Raw genomic sequence first — 20,753 nt, 5'->3', positions numbered from 1 at the left:
GCATTTTACATTTGAGACCTCAGTGTTTCATCTGCTGTAATCTAATTCACCCATTCATTTCCTGCACATTCATTTTATCCTATTATTTGAGATTTCCTTTGCTTTTAATCCTGTGTTTTGAAGAGACCAAGAGCTACAGAAGAGAATAGATGAGAGACTAAATGGTAAATAAAAGAACCAACATGCCATAATATAGCTTGATGTGTTTCTAATCAATCTGCTTATTGCAGCTGGATCCTTAGTTAGGTGGGCAACTTTTCTGTCTCAGGTTGATTAAAACTTCTTTAAAAATAGGTGAAGTGGGCCTCTGTGCACAATGCACCAGTACTAACTGTTGGTTTGGTTTTTTGGTTTTTTTTTTACAACAGCAATGATGGTTGCAGGTTTAAAAAAGCTTGAAATAACCATGGGAACCTACAGACTTTTTCTGGGGTGCTTTTAACCAACAAACTCATGCAACAAGATCTTACTTAACACTGAAATATTTACCTGTCTAGCTGGGGACAAACTGCTGTGTGATCAAAAGGTTTGATACTCCAAGAGAATCAATGAGCTTTTTTCTTTCTGTACCCTTCAGAAATAATGTAACCAGGGGTGTCCTTCCTAGAGCTGTCTCACCTGCCTTGGTTGGCTCGGATGTGTTTTGCCATGGGCAGTTGTTTGTTGTTTGGTTGTCTCCCTTGAGACCTTCCTGTCCACAGGAACCACTGGGGAAAATTGTTCGCTTCTCTGCGCTTTCAAACACCTAGATTGTTTTTCATCATGTGCCACCCTCAGGCCTGTGCAGGTCCCCTCTGAGCCTTTCCTGGGGGAAGTCTAAATGAAGTCTGAACGTCAGCAGAGGAAGCAGGAGAAGAGTCCGACCTGAGAAGTGGGGTCTGAGGGATGCTCACTGGGGTTTTGTGCAAGGTGTAAGGTGCTGCATCCCTCTGAGAGCATCCTGCCCTCCCTTGCCTTGCTGCTGAGTGTGCTGAGGATGGCCAGAGAGGGGCTCAGGGAAGGCAGACACTGCTCTGCGTCTTCCCAGTCTCAGTCCCAGAAACTACTGACAGAGAGGCATATGGATGCAGATGAACAGCAGTTTGGGCATGTGGAAACTGGTGTCATAATTCAGACATCAAATTTTCATTCATCTAACGCCATAAGCAGGTGCCTGTTTTGGTTTTGCAGTGCTTCTTCACCAGCCATATTAGCTTTTGTAATTTTGATAAGATAAACCTTGTTTTTGCCATGGATTCCAAAGGGACCTTTGGAAAGATAAAGGAACCTACTAATAAAGCATTCAAAATCCATAGATTCTTTCTGGATTGATGTCAGCATCAGCATTCTTCACCCCTTCCCCTGCACAAGAACCATGTTTCTAAAAAAGTGTGTAATACTACAAACAAAACACACTGGAGTTTGTCAATCTGTTTTTCCACATTAGGAGGAGGAGCAGAACTGTAAGAAGGGGCAGAGTCAGCATCTGTGATGATCTTGTGCATATGGACCCCTCTGTGATGATCTTTTGTAGGAATAATTTTGGTGACAGCATGATGTGAGATCATGTCAGTAACCTCACTATGAGTCAGCTCTGCTCGTTTATCACCCTTCACATGCTTTTATTTTTTGTTCTTGTGTTGTGCTGAACATTGAAGCACTTCAGAATAAGGCATTTTTGGACCATTTCTGCCTGTTGGGCTCTGCTGGGGGCTGCACTGAAGGAGCAGCTGTGTGTTCTCTGGAGCCCACCCTGGCGCAGCATTGCTGTGACCTGTGCTGGGCAGGGTTCAGCGGGAGTGTGACACCTTTCCCACCATGCTGGGGTGGAGAAGAGGGTCCATCTGTCTTTTTCATGTTTTGTTTTTTTTTTTGTTTTGGTTTATAGGTTTTTTTTTCCTGCAGTGCCATGAGACAGGGCAAAGGCTGAACAGAGGAAGGCCCTGTTGCAGAAGGAGAAACACTTCTCAGGCAAATGGTGGCACAGTGGTAGCGTGGTGTCATTTATTCTGTGTATTGTACTTGTTTTTTGGAGGCAGAATATTGTAAGTTCTTGGCCATTATCACCTGGTTTGATTTTTTGTTTTGTTTTTTTTTCACTGTCACATTAAAAAAACCTCTCCAAAAAGCCCAACCCCATATTTTTGCTTTCTTACTCTCCACTGAAACATAACTATGGTGTTATTCACATTGGATTCAGTCTTTTTTAACTGTGTTTTTCAACAGTTTCATGTAAGCATAAGTATTTGGGACTCCTTTACATTTATTTTCCGGTGAATAGATCCTATGGCTGTTGGAGCCCAATTGTCACATTCTCTTTAACCTGCAGGCTGTGGTGATCTGACTGAAGGGTACCAGCAGCTACCCAGCATTAGGAAATGGGTTTGAAAACATAAATCACTTCTTTCTTGGCATATACTAGATACAGTGCAGGGTATGTTTGCATTAGCAGTTGCCATATTGCATTAGGATCTGTGCTGATTAGATTTTCACTAATAGGAGTAGGGCAAATGTATTATATAGCTGCACAATTAAATATATTGTCAGACAGGGTGAAAGGATGGAGTAATGGAAAAAGCAGGGGATAAGGCTGGCTTTTCTTTGGAAGGAGCAAATGTGGAGAGGTCATGTTAGAGCCAGCAGGAAGTTTAAACAGAGTTTAAGGAGGTTGGTTGAGGAAATGTCTTGACAGAACAGTGGAAATGACATGTTATGGAGGAGTGCATGATTAACTTGCTTGAGAAGAACCAGCAGATAATTTGGGCTGGGCAGAAAGTTGCCACAGGACCTAACACTGGAGCAGATGAGAGGTGCTGAGCTGCAGAAGGCAGGAGGAATTTGAAAAAGTGCATTCAGACTTGAGAAAGAATAATGATAAGGAAGTGACTAAGAGTAGAAGGGGCCTGGTCCACACTTAGTGCAGTTTCAGTGAAACTGGGTTTACCAAGAAATCAGTTTTTTAACAATCTGACATTTTTAAGTCAATGTGGCTGTGTCTCTAATGCTAGCAGTTGTGAGTATTGTTTTCCCTTTCCTTTGTTTTAAATTCTTTATTCCCTTTTGCTTGCAACTATGAAAATCTCCTGGAAGTTGATGTAAAGGCTTTGGTGGATTTCTAGTGGACTATGAATAAGCCTCTTCCTGTGTCATGGCTGAATGCTGATTTCTGAGCTGTTCTGGTTCCAGGCAGCATCTATAATTGCACATAATTATTTGAAATATAAAGATTTTAACTGCTTTCCAGAAAGCTTGAGAGGAAAATAACCCATATTGTTTTGCTTCTTCTAATTGGAGAACTTTTCCACACTGTAATGTGCCTCGGTAGGCCCATTCCATCACATTCTCTATTTCATTTTGAAGTCTCTTGAAGAGTTACTACTTCATTATTTGGCTATTTTCCTTGATCTCCAGCCACAGAGGTTTGTGTTTTTAAATAATGCTTGTCTTATTTTTCATAGCTGATGTGACTGGTTCAGATTGGATTATTTCCTTTGACCCAAACTGGGGCTACAGTTCGAAGATCCAACCAATCTGTGGGCAGCCCTTTTTTTTCTTTAATAGCAGACTAATTGGCAGACCAATTAATCTGCTCATCTGTGAAAAGAAAATTTATGGCAATAAGTAGTTCTATTTCCAGAAGTCATTCTCTAAAGTAACATTACAGTGGCCTTGTTTACTTCATGCCCTGCAACACGATCCAGTGCTTCAACAGTACCACAGGTCAATTAGTGGACAATTTAAGCAATTATTAGCCACTAACAAGGGTGACTGGCATCATTACCCTTCCTGTTTACCAGCAAACTGTTATTTTAATACAAAGATCAACAAATAAATTAGGGCATCTGTTGTATTGCCATGTCTGCCTTGAAGTAAATGATATTAAATGGGCTTTGGTTGCTGCCAAATTCTTAACCCTGGCCTAATGAGATACACTGATATGTCTCTTGCTGATTACAGGAGCTGTAAAATTTAGTTTGTATTGATTTATTAACAGGAGGACCAGGTTCTCGGCAATGGTATTTTTTGTTTAATACTCTGATATCTGTCTTTTTATTTTAAATATTATTGATCTGGACTATTTCAGGCAGTCCAGAACTATTGGGCTCCTCTGAAGGACAAAGCTATTTCCTAGTTATATTGATTATTTGGATACTTACAATTATTTTAGAGTGAGGATTGTATATGTAAATGTATGCTTTTGTCTCCTGCTTTTCTCATGCCCCTTAGAACTGCCTCTACTTCCAGGTTAGAATTCTGAGAGTTATTTTTAACTCCTCCTTTGTATTTTTGCAATGGGGCAGGGCTTCTTCAGGCTTAACTGACCATCTGCTAAGTAAGAAAATCAAGTCAATCTCTTTTTGATGGGTAACTTGGCTGCAGCAGCCTGAGCAGATTGGGGTGCCTGGGGAGATGCTGGGTCATGTTTGACACCAAGCTCTGGGTGCCCAAGATCCTTTAGTTGGATGCGGTGAATCAGGCACAGCTGACCCTCTCCCACTGCATGTTTATGTGCAGCCTTCCACACCACTGCATGCTCCTTCTTGGGGAGCAGTAATTGCCTGCTAAAGCTGAGAACTGCAGCTTCCAGTTGCCAAGATGCTCCTGCCAAACTCTGAGCGAGGCTGCATCAGTAACAGGGGGGAACCTGTCGGAACCCAGGATATTCCTCTGACTGCCCTGGAGGGCTCAAGACCCTGTCAGGGGGCTCAGAGACCCTGGCACAGAGTCAAAAACACCTGTGCCTTTGATTTTAACCCATGGAAGCAATTAACAACTTTGTGCAAAGATGTACAAGCCACAAGGGTTTGAATAGAATGATAGTGAATTTATCACAGGGTGAAAATGTAGAATTTTGGGGTTTTTAGAATGGGGGTTTGGGAGGCGAGATGGGGATCTGGACATGTCCTGTCTTTCTCCTTCTCCTTCTTTTTCTCCATCTTCTGCTGTGATGGTGGCACTTTTGGATTGGTTTAGAGTAGAGGCAGACTGTCTAACATAAGTGATAGGTATTGGAAAATTATTGTAAATAAAGTACATGTGGTTTTTACTATAAAAAAATAACAGCATCCTGAGGGTGGCCAGTGGGCCTCAACCCGACCTGCTGGACAGACCTCAGTGGGTCAGAGAAAGAATGTTATAGACAAGAAAAAATAAACAACCTTGGAAAGCAGAACTGACACATCTCAGCTTCTTATTCAGTCCCAGGGCTGGGAAAAAGAGACTTTCCAACACCTCGGGGTGACCTCAACACCAGAGCCCCCGTCAGGCAACGAGCAGAACCTGGACAAGCCTCTCCACAGCACCATGGCAGCCACAGCCCTGAGAGTTTGGGCTCTTGTGTCACCTCCTGAAAGAAAAGCAATGATCCACAATGCACATGATGCAATATTTGTGCTGGTTTGATTTCTACTTGAAGGGTCTTATCTAACCTGGGATAAAACTTGTTCTGGACACACTGATTTCTGAGTGGTTAACTCCTCCAAGTGTTTTAGAAAATACAAACTGATGAGTTTGAGTCTAGTTGAGTCAAGTTGCAAGCTCTTTAAAACTAAAACCAGCACAGGGTCTTGAGAAACCAAGGACTAAGTGAGGGGTTGTTTCCCTTTAAGTGATTTTGAGCCCTCCAGGTGTGAGTACTGTGGATTGTGTTTCAGACACTGCCAGGAAACAGTCAGAGCAGTAGTTTAACATAGCTAAGCTTTTTGTGTTTGCATACAGTTAGGAAATCTGGTTATTCAGGATCCAACTGTGTCCCCGTCATTCCTTCGTGTTCTTGCTGTTGGATAATGAACAAAAGTCACAACAGCAGCCAAAAAGCAGATCAATGTTCAGTTTCCTTCATTGAGAGGAGGTAATTGCAGGGACATTTCCTGAGAAATATAATTATGTATATGCTCATTTGCCTCAGAAATTCAGGTTTAGTTTCTTCTCGAGTGGAAGACCTGGTTACAGAAAGTTCTTCTCTCCTCTTCAGGATTCATCACTGAGACATGAAAAAATTGCTGATGTTTAGAGTCAACTATGTCTTGATGATCTCAGACACTTCAGAAGCTTAATTTTTCTCCATATGCCTCAGAAAATTCTAATTCATTCCAACAGCAGCCTAGATGCAGACTTTCTGGTGTTTGAAATACAAAGTGGGCCTTAAGAAATTAGCTAAATGAAGGAGTCACGCAGAATGTAAGATTTTGGTCTCATCTTCAATGCATGTTTCAGCCAAGCTGTAAACAAGTGTGTTTAACCTGGCATGAACATGGGGTTTAGGGGCTTTTTTTAACTCTTTGATAGAATCACAAAAAATCAGGTCTGAAGTCAGCTAGTTAGCCCAGGCCATTCCTTCTATGCTGAATTATTGCTTGTTATAGCTATTCCCTGAGGCTTTACCCTGCCCAGTGTTAAATGTTTCTGATGATGGGATTCCACTCTTACCCTGGAGAGACAATTCCACACTCTAATAGAGCTCACCATTACTGAAATTTTACTGATGAGCAGCCTTAATTTTTCTCTGCTTAATTTTACCCTGTTACTAGACCGTAGTGTGATTGATTTATTCTGGGGAAATTCAGTAAATGGTTCCTGCTTCACAGGATGGACCTTACAATAAATAGCAAATTGTCATGACCTATCTGTGGGTGTCCTGAGATTACACAGGAACTCAATTTATCTCAGCATTAATTCCCTGGAAGCTATTTCTGTCAGTACCAACTCAGCAGTGAATTTAGCTGCCAGGTTCCTTCTCCTGCCCCAGCACCAGCCCTGGGCTGAGGCAATGTTCAGTGGCTCCCCAAGCACCAGACCAAGAGGAAGGAGCTCCTGCAGGCTCTGGTGCTGTGATGTGCCCAAAGGAAGGGCATTTAGGATCTGCTTCCCCATCACTTGCCAGGGTTCCACACTAGAGGAGCTGATGAAGTGGAGTTACTCCTGGTTTTTAGGAGTATAAAAGAAGTGAAAAATATGGCTGCATAAATTCCAGTCCACCAGTGGCACAATATCCCTGTGCCCAGTGCACATATTGTGCAACTCTCCCAGTTTTTGTGAGGCATTTTACACCCCTTCATACATGCAGGTGATCTGAAATCTGTGTTCATATGCTGTGGGTAGGTCTGGGTGTATGCTGAAATGAATTTGAGATGGCTCATCTCAACAAATTTCCACTCACAAGGTGAGCTCTGAGCGGGCTGGGTGTGAGGGGTATCTCAGTTTCTCCTTTCTATTATTGTGGCTTAGCTGATGAGCAGTAACCTCTCCCTCTGTGGAAACTCGACGGTGTCTGGTAATGCAGCCATGGTGTACTTGCATTATGAGGACAGATTCAGGTATTTCTCCTTAAAGTTCTTGCAGTTTTAAGCAGGTGCTGTGTGATTGCAAGTGGTTTGTTCTGTTGGAAGCAGGAGCAGTGCCAGGAGCCAGGAGGAATCATCATTCTAATTTTTTATATGTGAAATTTCAAGTAGATATCTGGAAATCATTGATGTCACAGACACCCCTCTTCAAACTCCTTTTTAATTTTTTTTTTCTTCAGGTATAATTGATTTCCTTGTGAGCCACCATCCAATTGCAAAAGTACTGAGAGACCACCTGGTGTTCAAGATTGCTCCCATGCTCAATCCTGATGGAGTTTACCTAGGAAATTACAGGTATGGTGTGGGGGATGAACCCATTTATTGTTATATTTGCCTTATAAACTTTGCACTGTTTTGGCATTTAATCTTATATGACTTGTTTCAATTAATTCCTCTTCAGCTGGAGATTCTCACATGGCCATGTGCTTCCTGAAATTCCCACCTAGGAAAAGGGAAAATAGGGAATTTGTTTGCTCCAGGAGGTAGAGAGCAAGTCCCCAAGAGTATCTGCTGTACAGGGCTCCTCTAGGTGTGGGAGTTAATGTCAGCTTAGAGTTAGACCTTAGCTGTGTTTTATGAATGCACTCATTATGCTGCTCATCAGCCTCTATGTAAATGTGTCAGTCAATCACAGCTCCCTTAAACTACCCAGATCATCCATTAAAGTCACAGATTTCACTCTGTTATTGTACTGTAATAGATAGGGATACATGGAATGGAATAATCATTCCACCCTATGCTAATTTTGCTCCATTTTAGTATCTGAATTACTACTTTACCACCTCCTCTGCTGAGATCGTATTCAGATAATCTTTTGTTTTCCCTAAAATTGTTTGCTCTTAATGCATTTATTTACAAAATAAATGTGCTGCTGGAGGTGATAATGAAAAGCAGTTGATTAGTTGATGATTTGTTTGTGGGGGCAATTACATGTACCACACAGTTCTCTGGAGAAGCCCCAGAGAAATGAAATATACTGCATGTGGTTTTGCTTACAGTGCAAGACTAAATAACACAATTCACTTTGTAGCCAGGCTACCTTGAGCTCTGATCTAATTAGGTGTTGCATTGCTAAGCAGAACAAGGCTGGGTTATTGTATGGGTGAGAAGACCACTGAGGAGGTGGAAGATAGAAGGTGCAGAAAATGGGGCTGCTGGCAGCTCTTTGTTGAGGAAACAGCCTCAAGTTGTGCCAGGGGAGTTTTAGATTAAATATTAGGAAAAAAAAATCTTTGCTGAAAAGGTGATCAGGCATTGGAACCAAGGCAGTGGTGGAATTACTCTCCCTGAAAGTATTAAAAAAATGTGTGGGTGTGGTGCTTAGGGACATGGATTAGCTGTGCTGGGTTAATGGCTGGGCTCAGTGGTTTTAGAGGTCTTTTCCAGCATTTATGTCCTGTGATCTGTGCTCCTTATCCCTCCTTTTCTTTGCTCATTGTTAAGCTGAGGCAGCAGGGAGTGGTGGGGGTGATTTCCACAGTGGTTCTGTGTGTTCTGAGTGAAACTTCACAGAACAGGTGGCTCCTTGCAGCTGCAGTGATGCTCACCCAGCTCTTGGCAAATCCCAAACCAGTCAGTGACACTGCAGGGGTGGCATCAGACAGCACCAGGAATTTATCAGAATGTGTCACTATAAAGGAAAAAAAAGCCCCAAAATGGCTCTAGAATCTGATATTACATCACTTTCCTTTCTTCCAGGTGCCGTGCACATAAGCAAACTCCACTTGCAATTAAGCAGCTTTTGTTTTCCCCCTAAGTTCACTTGCCCTGTAGGGTTTTTCCCCTGCTCTGTTATTTATAGTTTTTGAAAGACATGCAGCTTTTTATAGGCATTCATATGGCTCAGAACTTGAAAAGCCTTTTGGGAACCCAGGTAGTGGGAAAGGGCATGTGAATTAATTTGGAATTGCTGAGCTTGGTGGTGTCCTCTTGGTTTAACTTTCCATGATATGCAGGATTTTCAGCCCTCCTGAACTAAAGAGAATTTTAATGAGCTAGTTGAAAAAAAAAAAACATTTGATTTTCTTGCAATTCTTCACTGTATTTACAAATGGCCTAATGTAACTAATAACTTAAAAATGAGGATAATAAGCAAAATGCTACCTGTTATCTTGAGAAGAATATTAAAAAGCCTAGTAATGTGCCAGCACTGCAGTTAACTAGTGCTGAGTGAATAATTTGCAGCAAACACTTTATTTCATGCTCATACAAAATCCACAAACACATCACAATTTATTTACTTGAATTTACTGGATGAATGTCTAAAAAAATCTCTAAGGATCACTTGCTTGTATTTGAAAATTTAACTCTGAGGCTTCTCGGTGATTGGCTAGATAACTCTGCTTCATCTCTTTTGGTCTTTGTTCAGATTAGCACATAAATAGGACTTTCAGAGGTTTTCCACATAGTGGGGTCTAACACAGATCTGTTGGCTGGGGATAACCTCCAAGGGCTGCCACATGCAGCAAGAGCAGTTCTAGGCATTTGAACTTCTTCCTGTTATCTCCCTCCTTCTCAAAGCAGCAGCTGGTGACTATTTCTTTGGTTCATTGAAGGTTCACATTCAGACTATGCAAGCTAAGATAATGAAATGGGTAATTAAACCTCATGCTTGAGTTTGTAAATTGATCTCCTGCCAGTGTGAGAGAGGATTTTCTTTTACCCCACCAGTGCACAGCCTTGCACAACCGGCAAAGTGCACTGTTGGATGCACTTGGCTGTCCTCTGGAATCCCAGGCACCATGAGGAGCCTGAGAGTGTCAGCAGCTCTGGGAGGAGGGATGGGATGGGATGGGATGGGATGGGATGGGATGGGATGATGGGATGGGATGGGATGGGATGGGATGGGATGGGATGATGGGATGATGGGATGGGATGGGATGGGATGGGATGGGATGGGATGGGATGATGGGATGGGATGGGATGGGATGATGGGATGGGATGGAATGGGATGGGATGGGATGGGATGGGATGGGATGGGATGGGATGGGATGATGGGATGGGATGGGATGATGGGATGATGGGATGGGATGGGATGATGGGATGATGGGATGGGATGGACTTGTTCTCCTGGCATTGGGACAGGAACCAACCACTCACCAAGCCAGGGTGATATAATAACAGCTAATCTGGTGAGATTTTTCTTCATTGCTGTTTTTGGGGAGGCAGGACTGACTGAGGGTGTGAGTCCTGTGCTCTCATCCAATATCCTTCTTCCTTTGTTGTTGTGAACTGAGGTTTAGTAGTTTAGGCCGCTTCTGCAACAATGCCACCAAGAATTGCCTGTTTTCCACAAATAGTTGCTCATTCTCAACAGACAAAATGGGTTGTGACTCTGACTTGGATGTGGTGAAATTTTCATCACCAACAGCAAATGAGTTTGGGACTGCAACTGTAAAGCACAGACTCACCTGTGAGGAAGCTGTTCATATGTTGCAGGTATATTCAGGTGTCTCTAAAAGAAATGGTCTTGGAAATGAATGTCAGAGCTCAGTGTATCAGGATGCATGGAAATGGGATGCTAGACTTTACTGATTTATTCAAGTTTATGCAAGAGTTCAAAAAATTTCATTCCTCTACAATAAGTAATGAAAAGAAAAGGTACCTTGTGGGATGTACAGGGGTGATTAAGCAGCTCCTTTAATTCAGAATGTTTAGGAAGTCTATACACAATCTGAATGCAAGTTTTTGTGGTTCTCTGTTTGGTTGGGGTTTTTTATTGTTTTTTTTGCTTGTTTGTTGTTTTTTAACTCTCTTTTCAGTGGAAAAAATACCCTCCAAGTCCTTTTCTTGCTGCATGATTATACCCAGCTGCTCCTGAAATACAGAATAATGACAGGTACCTGCTGTCTGTTGCTTGTGGCCAAGGATGTAGAGTCTTTCCCAAAACAGGAAGACAGGCTTCTCCCTTTTCTTGAAGTCTTTAAAGCCTGGTATCATTACACTTCTAAGTGTAACTGGTTTTGCAGTTACAGTGCATGGATGATGTTATGCTGCATGGGCTTATTAATTAAATTGCCCAGGAAGATGCCATTGTTTGACCCAGCTACAATAGAGACTCTTCAGCATGATTTCCCCTCATTTCTAGCTGACAACTTGTCCTCAGCTCTCACCTGAATAGAAGGACTCCTTTTGCTGGGGGTAGTGCACGACTTGATCTTTAGCTTTAGTTTAAAAAAAATGTGGTGCAAAAATAAAAATATTTGTGAGTTTCTCCATAACACTAATCTCACCCTCTCTGATGGATTAAACTGTGAAACAGCTTTAGGAAATGAAGGAAAACTAGTGCAGTGAAGAGAGATTTCTCAACTTTTCTCCCTCTATTTGCAGTACAGCATTACCATATTGCCTTCCCCAGGGAGGAGGGGGTATACTAAAGGGAGAAAAAAAAAGTGTTCTTGATTTAAAAGTCGTGCATCCCCAGGCTTGGCCTGAACTTTCCTTTATCAAGAGCTTGTTCTTAAACTGGCATTCTGCAGCTGAATGCTGAAATGTGTCCCTGCAGGCGAGATGACTGTACCACACTGCCTTAGCTTAGTTCCAATTTGTCAGCCTCACCTTTCAGAGGCAAAATCTTAACACTGGCACCAAAAGGGATGTGTTGCTTAGTCTGGGAAAGGTACCCCAGAAATGCCATGGCAAGGCAGATGAAATAACCTGACCATTCTCTGAAGGCTCTGTGGCATGGCCCAGTGAGTGTTCCCATTCCTTTTCTCTGCTCCTTCTCTGGGGGAGCTGTGGCAGCATCAGCCTTCAGTAAATTACAGCCATGAATCAGCTGAAATGTTCTGAAATCCCACCACTGCTGTATCCTTCTAGTCAGACTGTAGGGACTGCAAGAATTTGTGGGAACGGGGAGGAGGGGGCACACACCAATTCCAGTCCTTTCTCATTTCTCTGTCAGTGACAATATTTTTGAACCCAAATAGTCCTTACCTCTTGTTTGTGTGAAGAGTTAACAAATTAATTTGTTGGACAGAAAGGAGGCCAGCCCTACCCAGACTGGAAAACCAAATTCACCATAAACAGTGTCAGTGTCCATGTGAAAGCTGTGTTGGGATTTCATGTTTTGAGCAAATGGTATATTTTTGTCTCAGAAATGCAGTTTTGTAAAGACTTTAATAGTTTGTAAAAGGGAGTCGAATGTAGCAAACTGTTTCCAGTAAAAAAAAAGGGAAGGCTTGAGAAACATTTTAAATCATTCATATCAGCATTTTATAAAGGAGAATCTTATTTATTTTTCGTTTGTTAATGGCATGATTTGTTTAAAAACTGACCTTTTCTAAACATTCATTTTGAAAGGTCTGAAATACAATCAGAAAACTAGGCTTTGGATCAGGTGAAATATTTCAGATTTATCATGAACATGTTTTTCTGGACTTTATTTCTGTGACTGAAGAAATAGTAAAAAAAATTCATGTGCACATGTAATTCGTATTTTTTTTTTATCAGTAAAGGCACATGTAGACTTTATGCAAATTATTTTATTATTTATGTCCCTTTTGGGGGGACTGGATATGTCGGGTGGCTTTTACTATCACTTATTCAGTTGTAAGACACAGCTCCACACATGCAGACTATAATTTGTTTGTCTCTTCATTACTTTTCACCTATTTTTCTGGCAGAGAAGGGTTTTTTTCCCCTTAACTTCATTTAATAGATGTGAAATTCATGCATTTTCTTAAATTGAAAAACAGGGTATCCATCTCAGATGACAAGATGAAGCTCTCAATGGAGTTTATTTTTCCTAATTAGGTGTTTGTCATTGTGTATTCTATATAGAAACGTATAAGTAAACAATCGTGGACCTTTTGAATAAATTTATTGGTTTTATTTATGTTACTGGGCATAAAAAAATCTATAATTACCAGGTACAGCAGCAATATAACTGGTATTTAATGACAATTACTTTTTGTTACCATAGAAATGAGTCCAAAGTAGTTACCTATAATTTCTCATTTCCAAACCTCACACATGTTGTATTGCAGTATTACCATAGTAATTGCCTATTAGTCATCATAAAATAAGCAGTTACCCAGAAGATATCAGGATAGTGTGAAATTTCTCATCTTACTCAAAACTTGCAGCGCATGCCACTTCTCATCTTCCTTCAGTGGGATTTTTGCCTGGATGACAAGAATGTCCCTTGCACTTTAACCCAAGGGAAGGAGGGATGTGGCTGAGAGGGGATTGTACTCTATAAACACACTGGGTCAGGAAAAGTGTGCTCCCTCCTTGGAAAACACAGAACTGTTTCTCATTATTGAAAAACAGGGATTCCTCCAGCCCTTGAAATGGAGGTTCATTCCTTGCCTTGTGTTTCTTATTTATATATTTTTTTTTTCAATTTAGTTGTGACCAAAGCAGAGGCTGCATGCCCTGGGGAGGTGTGGGAGCCCAGCTCTGTGTGCCAGACCCCACAAGCCCAGGATGCACTAATGCAGGATGCTTCCTGAACTTCTCCTCACCTTGCTTGACTTTTTAATTAGGATTGTGTGGTGGTGTTCACAGGGGTCCCAGGATGAGGGAAGATATGAGAATCTTGACTCCATCTTTTAGAAGGCTGATTTATTATTTTATGATAGTATATTATATTAAAACTATGCTAAAAGAATAGAAGAAAGGATTTCATCAGAAGGCTTGCAAAGAAAGAAGTGGAATGATAACAAAAGCTCCTGACTCTCAGAGAGTCCGAGACAGCTGGACTGCGACTGGCAATTAATTAAGAACAACCACACGAGGCCAATCAAAGATGCACATGTTGCATTCCACAGCAGCAGATAACCATTTTTTTTTTTCCTCTGAGGCTTCTCAGCTCCTCAGGAGGAAAATCCTGGCAAAGGGATTTTTCAGAAAATATCATGGCTACAGGATTGCATGTTATTGAGGCCAGTGAGTCTCTCTCTGAGCCCACCTCGATCTGATTTCAACTGGGAATGGCCATTTCATGGTTCACCTTCTCCCAGGTGGCTGAAGGAGAGGAAAGGCAGAAGATTTCTCCTCCCCCAGCTCTTGCTTGGCATTGAGGATGGGTAAGGAATCTTCTCTTCTGTCCTTGTCCCATCCAGCATGTCCCAGCTCACGTGTGTGCCAGGCTGGGGCTCTGGGAAGCAAACTCAGGGGTGGGTGCACAGCTCTGACCCAGGTGTGCTCTGGGCAGCAGCAATGGAAAAGCCCAAGGAGCAGCAGAGTTATCTGTGACCCTCACACCCACCTGGCTTGTGGCATTGCCATTCCTTTCCCATCTGGAAGCTTTCTGTCCATCGTGGCTTTCATTGCCCAGAGCGTGCTGTCACCACAGGACAGCTACAGGGCTTGCTGCTTTGCTCACCATTACTTAAAAAAATCTCCTTGTAAAAAAAAAAAAAAAAAAAAAAAGTTGTCAAGCTTTATCTTAAAACAAATGCTAGGTTTGCAAAAGGGTTCCTATCTATTGCCGTTGAAATGCTCTTTATATTGATGTGGTAACTGCTCATTTAAACCATATTACAGCTCCTGAGTATTTTTCAGTTGCTATTGATGTGACAAATTCTCTTGCACAGAGGACTGCACCAATCAATAGAGTCACTATATGTGCTTTAACAACAAAGCCACATGCCTTGGGGTTCCAGTTGAATCTGAACGTTTTACCAGCATTAAATAAAGCTATATTTATTTTGCTTTTGGTGCAAGGAAAAAAAAATCCCAACCCAACCTAATTTAATACAACTTGTTGGAAAGGTTTGAAGGCAGCATTATGGGCCATTTCCACATGTGATGAATACCTAACTAGTGTCAGAGCTGCTATTTTGTTTTTGTAAGCGAATTCTTCTCTTTTAGTTAGATTGATCTGGAGCTACAGAGTAGCCTTTTATTTTTAGACGAGCGAGGAGAGAAGTCATAACAAGAAATACTGAAATCATAGCTTTTTTTATAGCTGCTACTATTCCACTGAGAATGAGACATGATGTCCTTAAAGAGACAGGGCTATTTATTTTCCATTTAAATAGAACCATTTGTGATTATTACCTTTGAGCCATTATGCAGAGAATAAGCACCCAGCTCATGAATCCCAGCCAAGTGAATCAAAGTTTTGTGCCTAAGTGCCATTTATGTCTGTAAGCTGCTGTAGGAGCCTATTCTTGACCTTCACTGACTTTATTTCTTTTGCTTATCTTTATCTTCCAGAATGTATTTGTAATTAACAGAGGTGTTAAAGTCAGTTTGGTTGAAATATTTGTTTCTCTTTTTTCTCTCCTGAATAGCTGATCTTAGGCCTGACTAATCCCATCTGGGTTTCTTAGATTTACTTTCAGTTAAGTAACTAAACATATTTGGCTTTCTTCTCTTTTTTAAATTTCCTCTATAAATCTGGCTTGTATCTCTGGTGGTTGGACTTCTTAGTTCTGTTCATAGCAGCAAACAAAGGACTCAATTCTCCAGTGATTTTTTCCTTTGGGTTGACTGCCTTGCTTTTGTGTTTTATTTGGGGTTATTATTGTGTTGGTTTTTCTTTTTTAATTATGTGAACAACAGTAAACTTCTGCCAGCGTGCTGTGGATCTTTGTTTTTGGTTTTGCAAACCAGAGGGGAGTGCCAGTGCAGTGGCAAAGGGCAGCAGAGAGGTCCTTTGGGTGCTTGTCCCAAGAGGAGATGGCCTGGGATAAGGTGTAGATGTCACCAGTGGGGACAATCCCCATTCCAATTCCTGTTTGTCTCCTCCATTCCCCCAAACAAGGTTTGTGCTGCTCTTGTTTTGCTGAAGGTCTGGCTCAGGGAGGTGCCCAGGATGAGCTCTGTGACTCAGGAGCTTGTGTTGGTTCTCTCTGGGCTTTCTCCCCCTCCTGCCCTTGCCCCTGTTTGGTTTTCCCTCTCTAACACAGTTCCTGGGTTGGGTTGTTCCCCAAGTAGTCTCCTCCATTCTACCCCATCTGCAGGAGTTACTTTGGTAGAGATTTCTCTGTCCTGACTGCTGGTGAGGAGTACAGGACCATTGTAGTACTTGGCAGAACTTCCTGAATTCCTGGAGAAGGCTCCAGGGAGACCTCATTGCTGCCTCTCAACGCTTCAAGGGGGCTTACAAAAAGCCTTTTTAGCAGGGCCTGTAGCAACAAAACAAACAGCTGGTAATGGTTTTAAAATAAAGGAAAGTAGATTCAGACTAAATATAATGGAAAAAATGTTTAGGGTGAGGGTGGTCAGACACAGGCACAGGTTGCCCAAAGAGGTGGTAAAAGCCTGGTCCCTGAAAACTTCCAAGGTTGGATGGGGGTCTGAGCAAACTGATCTAGTTACAGATCTCCCTTTTCTGGGGGTCTGAGCAACCTGACCTAGTTACAGAATCTAGTTACAGATCTCCCTGCTCTTTGGGGAGCAGATGGGCCAGATGGCCTTTAAATGTCCCTTCCAAGCTGAACTATTCTATGATTCTGTGACTCTCAGAGAACTGGGGCCCCTCTCTCAGCTGGTGCATGGAGCAGAACCAGGCTACTTCTGTATTTTAGCTTTACAGGTTACACTCCAGTACTGGCTTGTGCCAGCGGGGATTGTCTAGGCAACAATTAAGTGAAAAATGGAAATTGCAAGTCAAGGGGGGAAATTTTTCCCTTAACTCTAGAAATTACCAATTAGAGGTCAAATTCTGCCTTCATGAGAGCACCTACAGTTCCTTTTGAGTGAACAGCCTAAAGAGGGAGAGTGAGGAAGGTGTTTTGCCTGTAGTCTGTGAACATAAAAAGGCCCAGCTTGTGATTTGAGTGCTTCCCAGTTTCAGACTCTTCCACCCCAAGCAGCATCTCATCTTTTTCAGTCTTTTCTCACTTCCACTGTCCCATTTCAGCCACATCTGTTCACCTGCACAGATTCACCAGCTGCCAGGGAAGGCTGTACAGGGATTAACTTTTCTTGAAGACCCCTCTGGACAGACATCCAGGAATTTTTTGAAGTTGTAACCATTTACATGAGATCACCAGCAACTACTGATCACTCCCATGATCTCTGCTAGAGCCTCTTTCCTTGTAGTTATAATTATATATAATACAGTTATAATGCTTTACAAGGGAGGGGTTCAATACTTTAAATTGGGAAATAATTTATCAACTGGCAATAGAAAAGTCCAGTCTTCCCATTCCAACTGCTGCTGTGTGGGTGGGGATGGTGAAATACCATCCAAGCTATTAGGAAAACAATAGCAGCCTAAGGGAATGTTTGTTTAGGTTCTACTTTTGTTGTTTTCTTTTCCTGGGTGACAGCTGTTCTTTTATTTTTTTTTTAATTTTTAAAATTGCAGCACTTAAAATGATGGCAGCTTGCTGTTTAATTTATAATATTGGTCCTAAGGGCAGTGTCATGTAATGTCAAAACAATCCTGAGACAAAGCTAAATAATAAGCATTCGTTATCTAAACCAATATTGTATTAATGAAGCAAGATTAAAGAATTTGAGGATGTGCATCCCTTCTCAGGAGTGTAGAGGTAGACACCTGCCCAAAGCTCCCACTCACATGTCTTGGTCAGCACATTGACTCCCAGACACTGGAATCTCTTTGTGATTTGGAAGTGCCTTGTGAAGCACCTCTAAGTGGTTCAGAGTTGTGATGTTTCATTTTCTGTTTGAAGGAAAAAAACATTTTGCTTGGCTTAATTCTTGTAAGGGAATTGTCCCAAAAGAAACATGTTTAAATATTGAGTTTAAGGAGCTTGCAAGGCATCAAGCTCTTAAAAACTAGTCCTGGTGCTCATTTGAAAATTTAGTTTGTGGTTGTAAGGGAAACTTTATTTAGCTACTAGTACACATCCCTTTTCTGCTGAAGCACAGAGAGATGGGAGACTGCTGTTCCACAGCTGCTTTAAGCTCAGGAAAATGTGTTCTGGGTACCCAGAGGAGCAGTTCAGCTCTGTTTTCCCTCCTGGCTGTGCATCCCTGCCATCTCCTTTTTGCTAGGACTGGTGCTTGTGTGGCAGTGCTGTGAGCTAGAAAAATACTGATCCCACAGAAAACCAGCCTGACAAAACAGTTCTCACTTGTCTCCCAGTGCAGCCAGAAAAGTGGGACCCAGACAGAAGAGAGGAATGAGCAGAGAAGGATCCCTTTTTCATGGCAGATTGGGTGGGATGGACATAAAGCAATTCTGAATCCAGACTATAAATTGTAGTTGGCTGTTGTGCAGTGATTCTGGGGGTCTTGGAAATGAAATACAGTGGCAGCCAGTGATTTGTTGGATGGGTTTTGGTGTGCTCAAAAGCAGCCGTGCCCATGTGATCTCATTTTTAGGATTATTGTTTCCTAACAGCAGCAAACTATTATTTATACTATTTGGTAATAAATTGGCTGACTTGGCACATCCATTTAAGAAAACAGGGGCTTTTTGGTGCCAGAATCTGGAAATGAGCTGTTCCATGCTCCAGGTATACCCCATTATGTACACGTGGCAAAAAACTGCCCACAAACCCCTTTTCTCTCTGCTCCCTCTAAATACAGAAGCCATCCTAGCTGTGCTGACCTGGCACAGGGAGCAATTAATCTCATAGCAGATTATTTCTCTGCTGCCCCTGGTGCCAGGCAGAGGGGGGATGTCAGGGCAGGCTGTGAGGAGGGAGATGTGACAGCTGATGGCCTTGCCTGGTTGGTGCCCAGGAGCTGGAGGAAGAGCTCTCTGCCAGCTTGGAGGAGCTGGGATCAGAAAGGGGATGTGGGATTTCTGGACATGCAGTTTCTGGCCACAAAAGCCTTGTGTGTGTGTCTCTGCCTGTGTGAGAGGGACAGGGATTGTGGATCCTTGTCCCCTCCCAGGCTGGGGAGGATGGACATTCCTGGAGGCTTAGGTGACTTCAGGGCACCTCCTGGGTGTCCCCCAGCAGTGCTGATCTTGGGCTGCACAGATCATAAACCCTGCTGCTCCTGTGCTGCCCGTGCCTGGAATGCTAATGCAGCCCCGGAGCTGACTTGCTGGAGAGATTAGACCATGATAATGGATGGGGAAGGGGAGCTTTGTCTGTCTCTTTAACCAAAACAGGAACAGTAAATCCTGTCGGTTTGCAGAGAACAGCTGGGTTTCTAACAGCACTGGAATGCTGTGGTGGGTGGGGGTGGGTTTGGCTGCCCCCTCCCTTTATCACTGCCATTCAGGCCTTCAAATGCTGGGAAAATGACTGGAGCTTCCCAGAACACCATGCAGCATTTATCCTGGGACTCTGCCAGCTCTGTTGGAGCTTGGAAAAGCCTGACCCCTCTAAGGTGCCTCTACATCATGGACAGGGGAAGAAAAGGATGCAGGGGTTTTTCCTTTGGTTCTCCAAGTAACAGCTGAGTGACAGAACATGTTTTTCTTGTTTACAAGACCAATCTCTGCCCATAGAGTAGGCTGAGCTGTGATTTGATTCTCTGCAAAGCAGTGAGTGAGGCGCATCATGGAAGGGCTCACAGTAAGGCTGTATCTTTGGGACTCCAAGAACTGAAAGAAGGATGTCACAGAAGAGGCCAAAGCCTCTCAGACTGGCTGTATTTTGTATTGTTAATAACAAATTTTGTACATTAGTTTGAAGAGGAGGAGGTCAGCAAGGGAGCCTGAATGTTGAGATGGTCAATAATGCCTTGACACTGCCGTGCTGACCAGAAGCAAAGATCTTGCCCTGCTAGGTGCTAAACAAGTGTATCACAAATGATCCTCACTTTCCCAAGGGCTTTCAGAGCTAAAAGAGTATGGCACAGCAGGGGGACAAGGCAATCAAGCAAGTTGTTACAGCAGGGGAAGACAGAGCACTAAATATAATAGGATGAATAGTGGTAGGTTTTTTCCTCTCTTTCACGTGTCCTTTCCCTCCCTCCAGTTGGTGGAAGGGAACACAATAGCAAACTACACAATCAGGCTGAATAACCTTAATATATCCACTGAGAGTAGGACTACTCTAAATTTAGTGAACCCAGGGAAGGAGCTTTCAGTGACAAAATACATTTGAAAAGGATGGTTGACCCAAAAGGTGCGTTTCTTCAGAATAAATTACTTTTAGAGGTTCTCCTCTTCTTTACTCCTTGGGCAAATCTGTGGAGCTCTACTCAGCTCCCAGTTCAATCATCAAGTACATTCTAGCACCAGGATTGCTGTTATTCTGCTGCAGCTGAGCAGTGTAATGGTTCTACCCATTGTTTTACATCTGAATCAAAGTGTCGTTCTGTGCATCTGGAGGTAGGTTTGTTCAGTAGGTATAGAAAATCCACAGATGTTCAAGGCCCAGTCAATCTTTTGGCAGTGCTTGCTAGTGAGGAAGCTGCACATTGAGAATATCTATCCCACAAAAGCACTCCCAGCAAGTTTTATACCCCAGCAGTTGTCCTTGGGTCTTCTGCCTGCTCTTCCAAGTCTGAAAAGAATCAATTAACAGATTGCCTGTCACCCTTCACCCTCCTCAACTTTCTGCTGTGCCCTTGCTAATCTTCTGTACTTTTTCAGCTGGG

General features: G+C 42.5%; 1 protein-coding gene across 1 annotated transcript in view; it reads left to right on the top strand.

Moving 5' to 3' along the window:
• Window positions 1-20,753, top strand: part of LOC118689748 (BEN domain-containing protein 5) — an 884,006-nt gene that overhangs the window by 697,269 nt on the left and 165,984 nt on the right. Inside the window, exon 8 of the mRNA XM_036388182.1 lies at window positions 7,502-7,616. Within this exon, the coding sequence (XP_036244075.1) occupies window positions 7,502-7,616 (115 nt within the window). The remainder of the gene's footprint in view (window positions 1-7,501; window positions 7,617-20,753) is intronic.

The sequence above is a fragment of the Molothrus ater genome, chromosome 9, assembly GCF_012460135.2.
Source record: "Molothrus ater isolate BHLD 08-10-18 breed brown headed cowbird chromosome 9, BPBGC_Mater_1.1, whole genome shotgun sequence".
NCBI classification, from domain to species: Eukaryota; Metazoa; Chordata; class Aves; order Passeriformes; family Icteridae; genus Molothrus; species Molothrus ater.
This window is presented reverse-complemented; position numbering and strand designations above follow the sequence as displayed.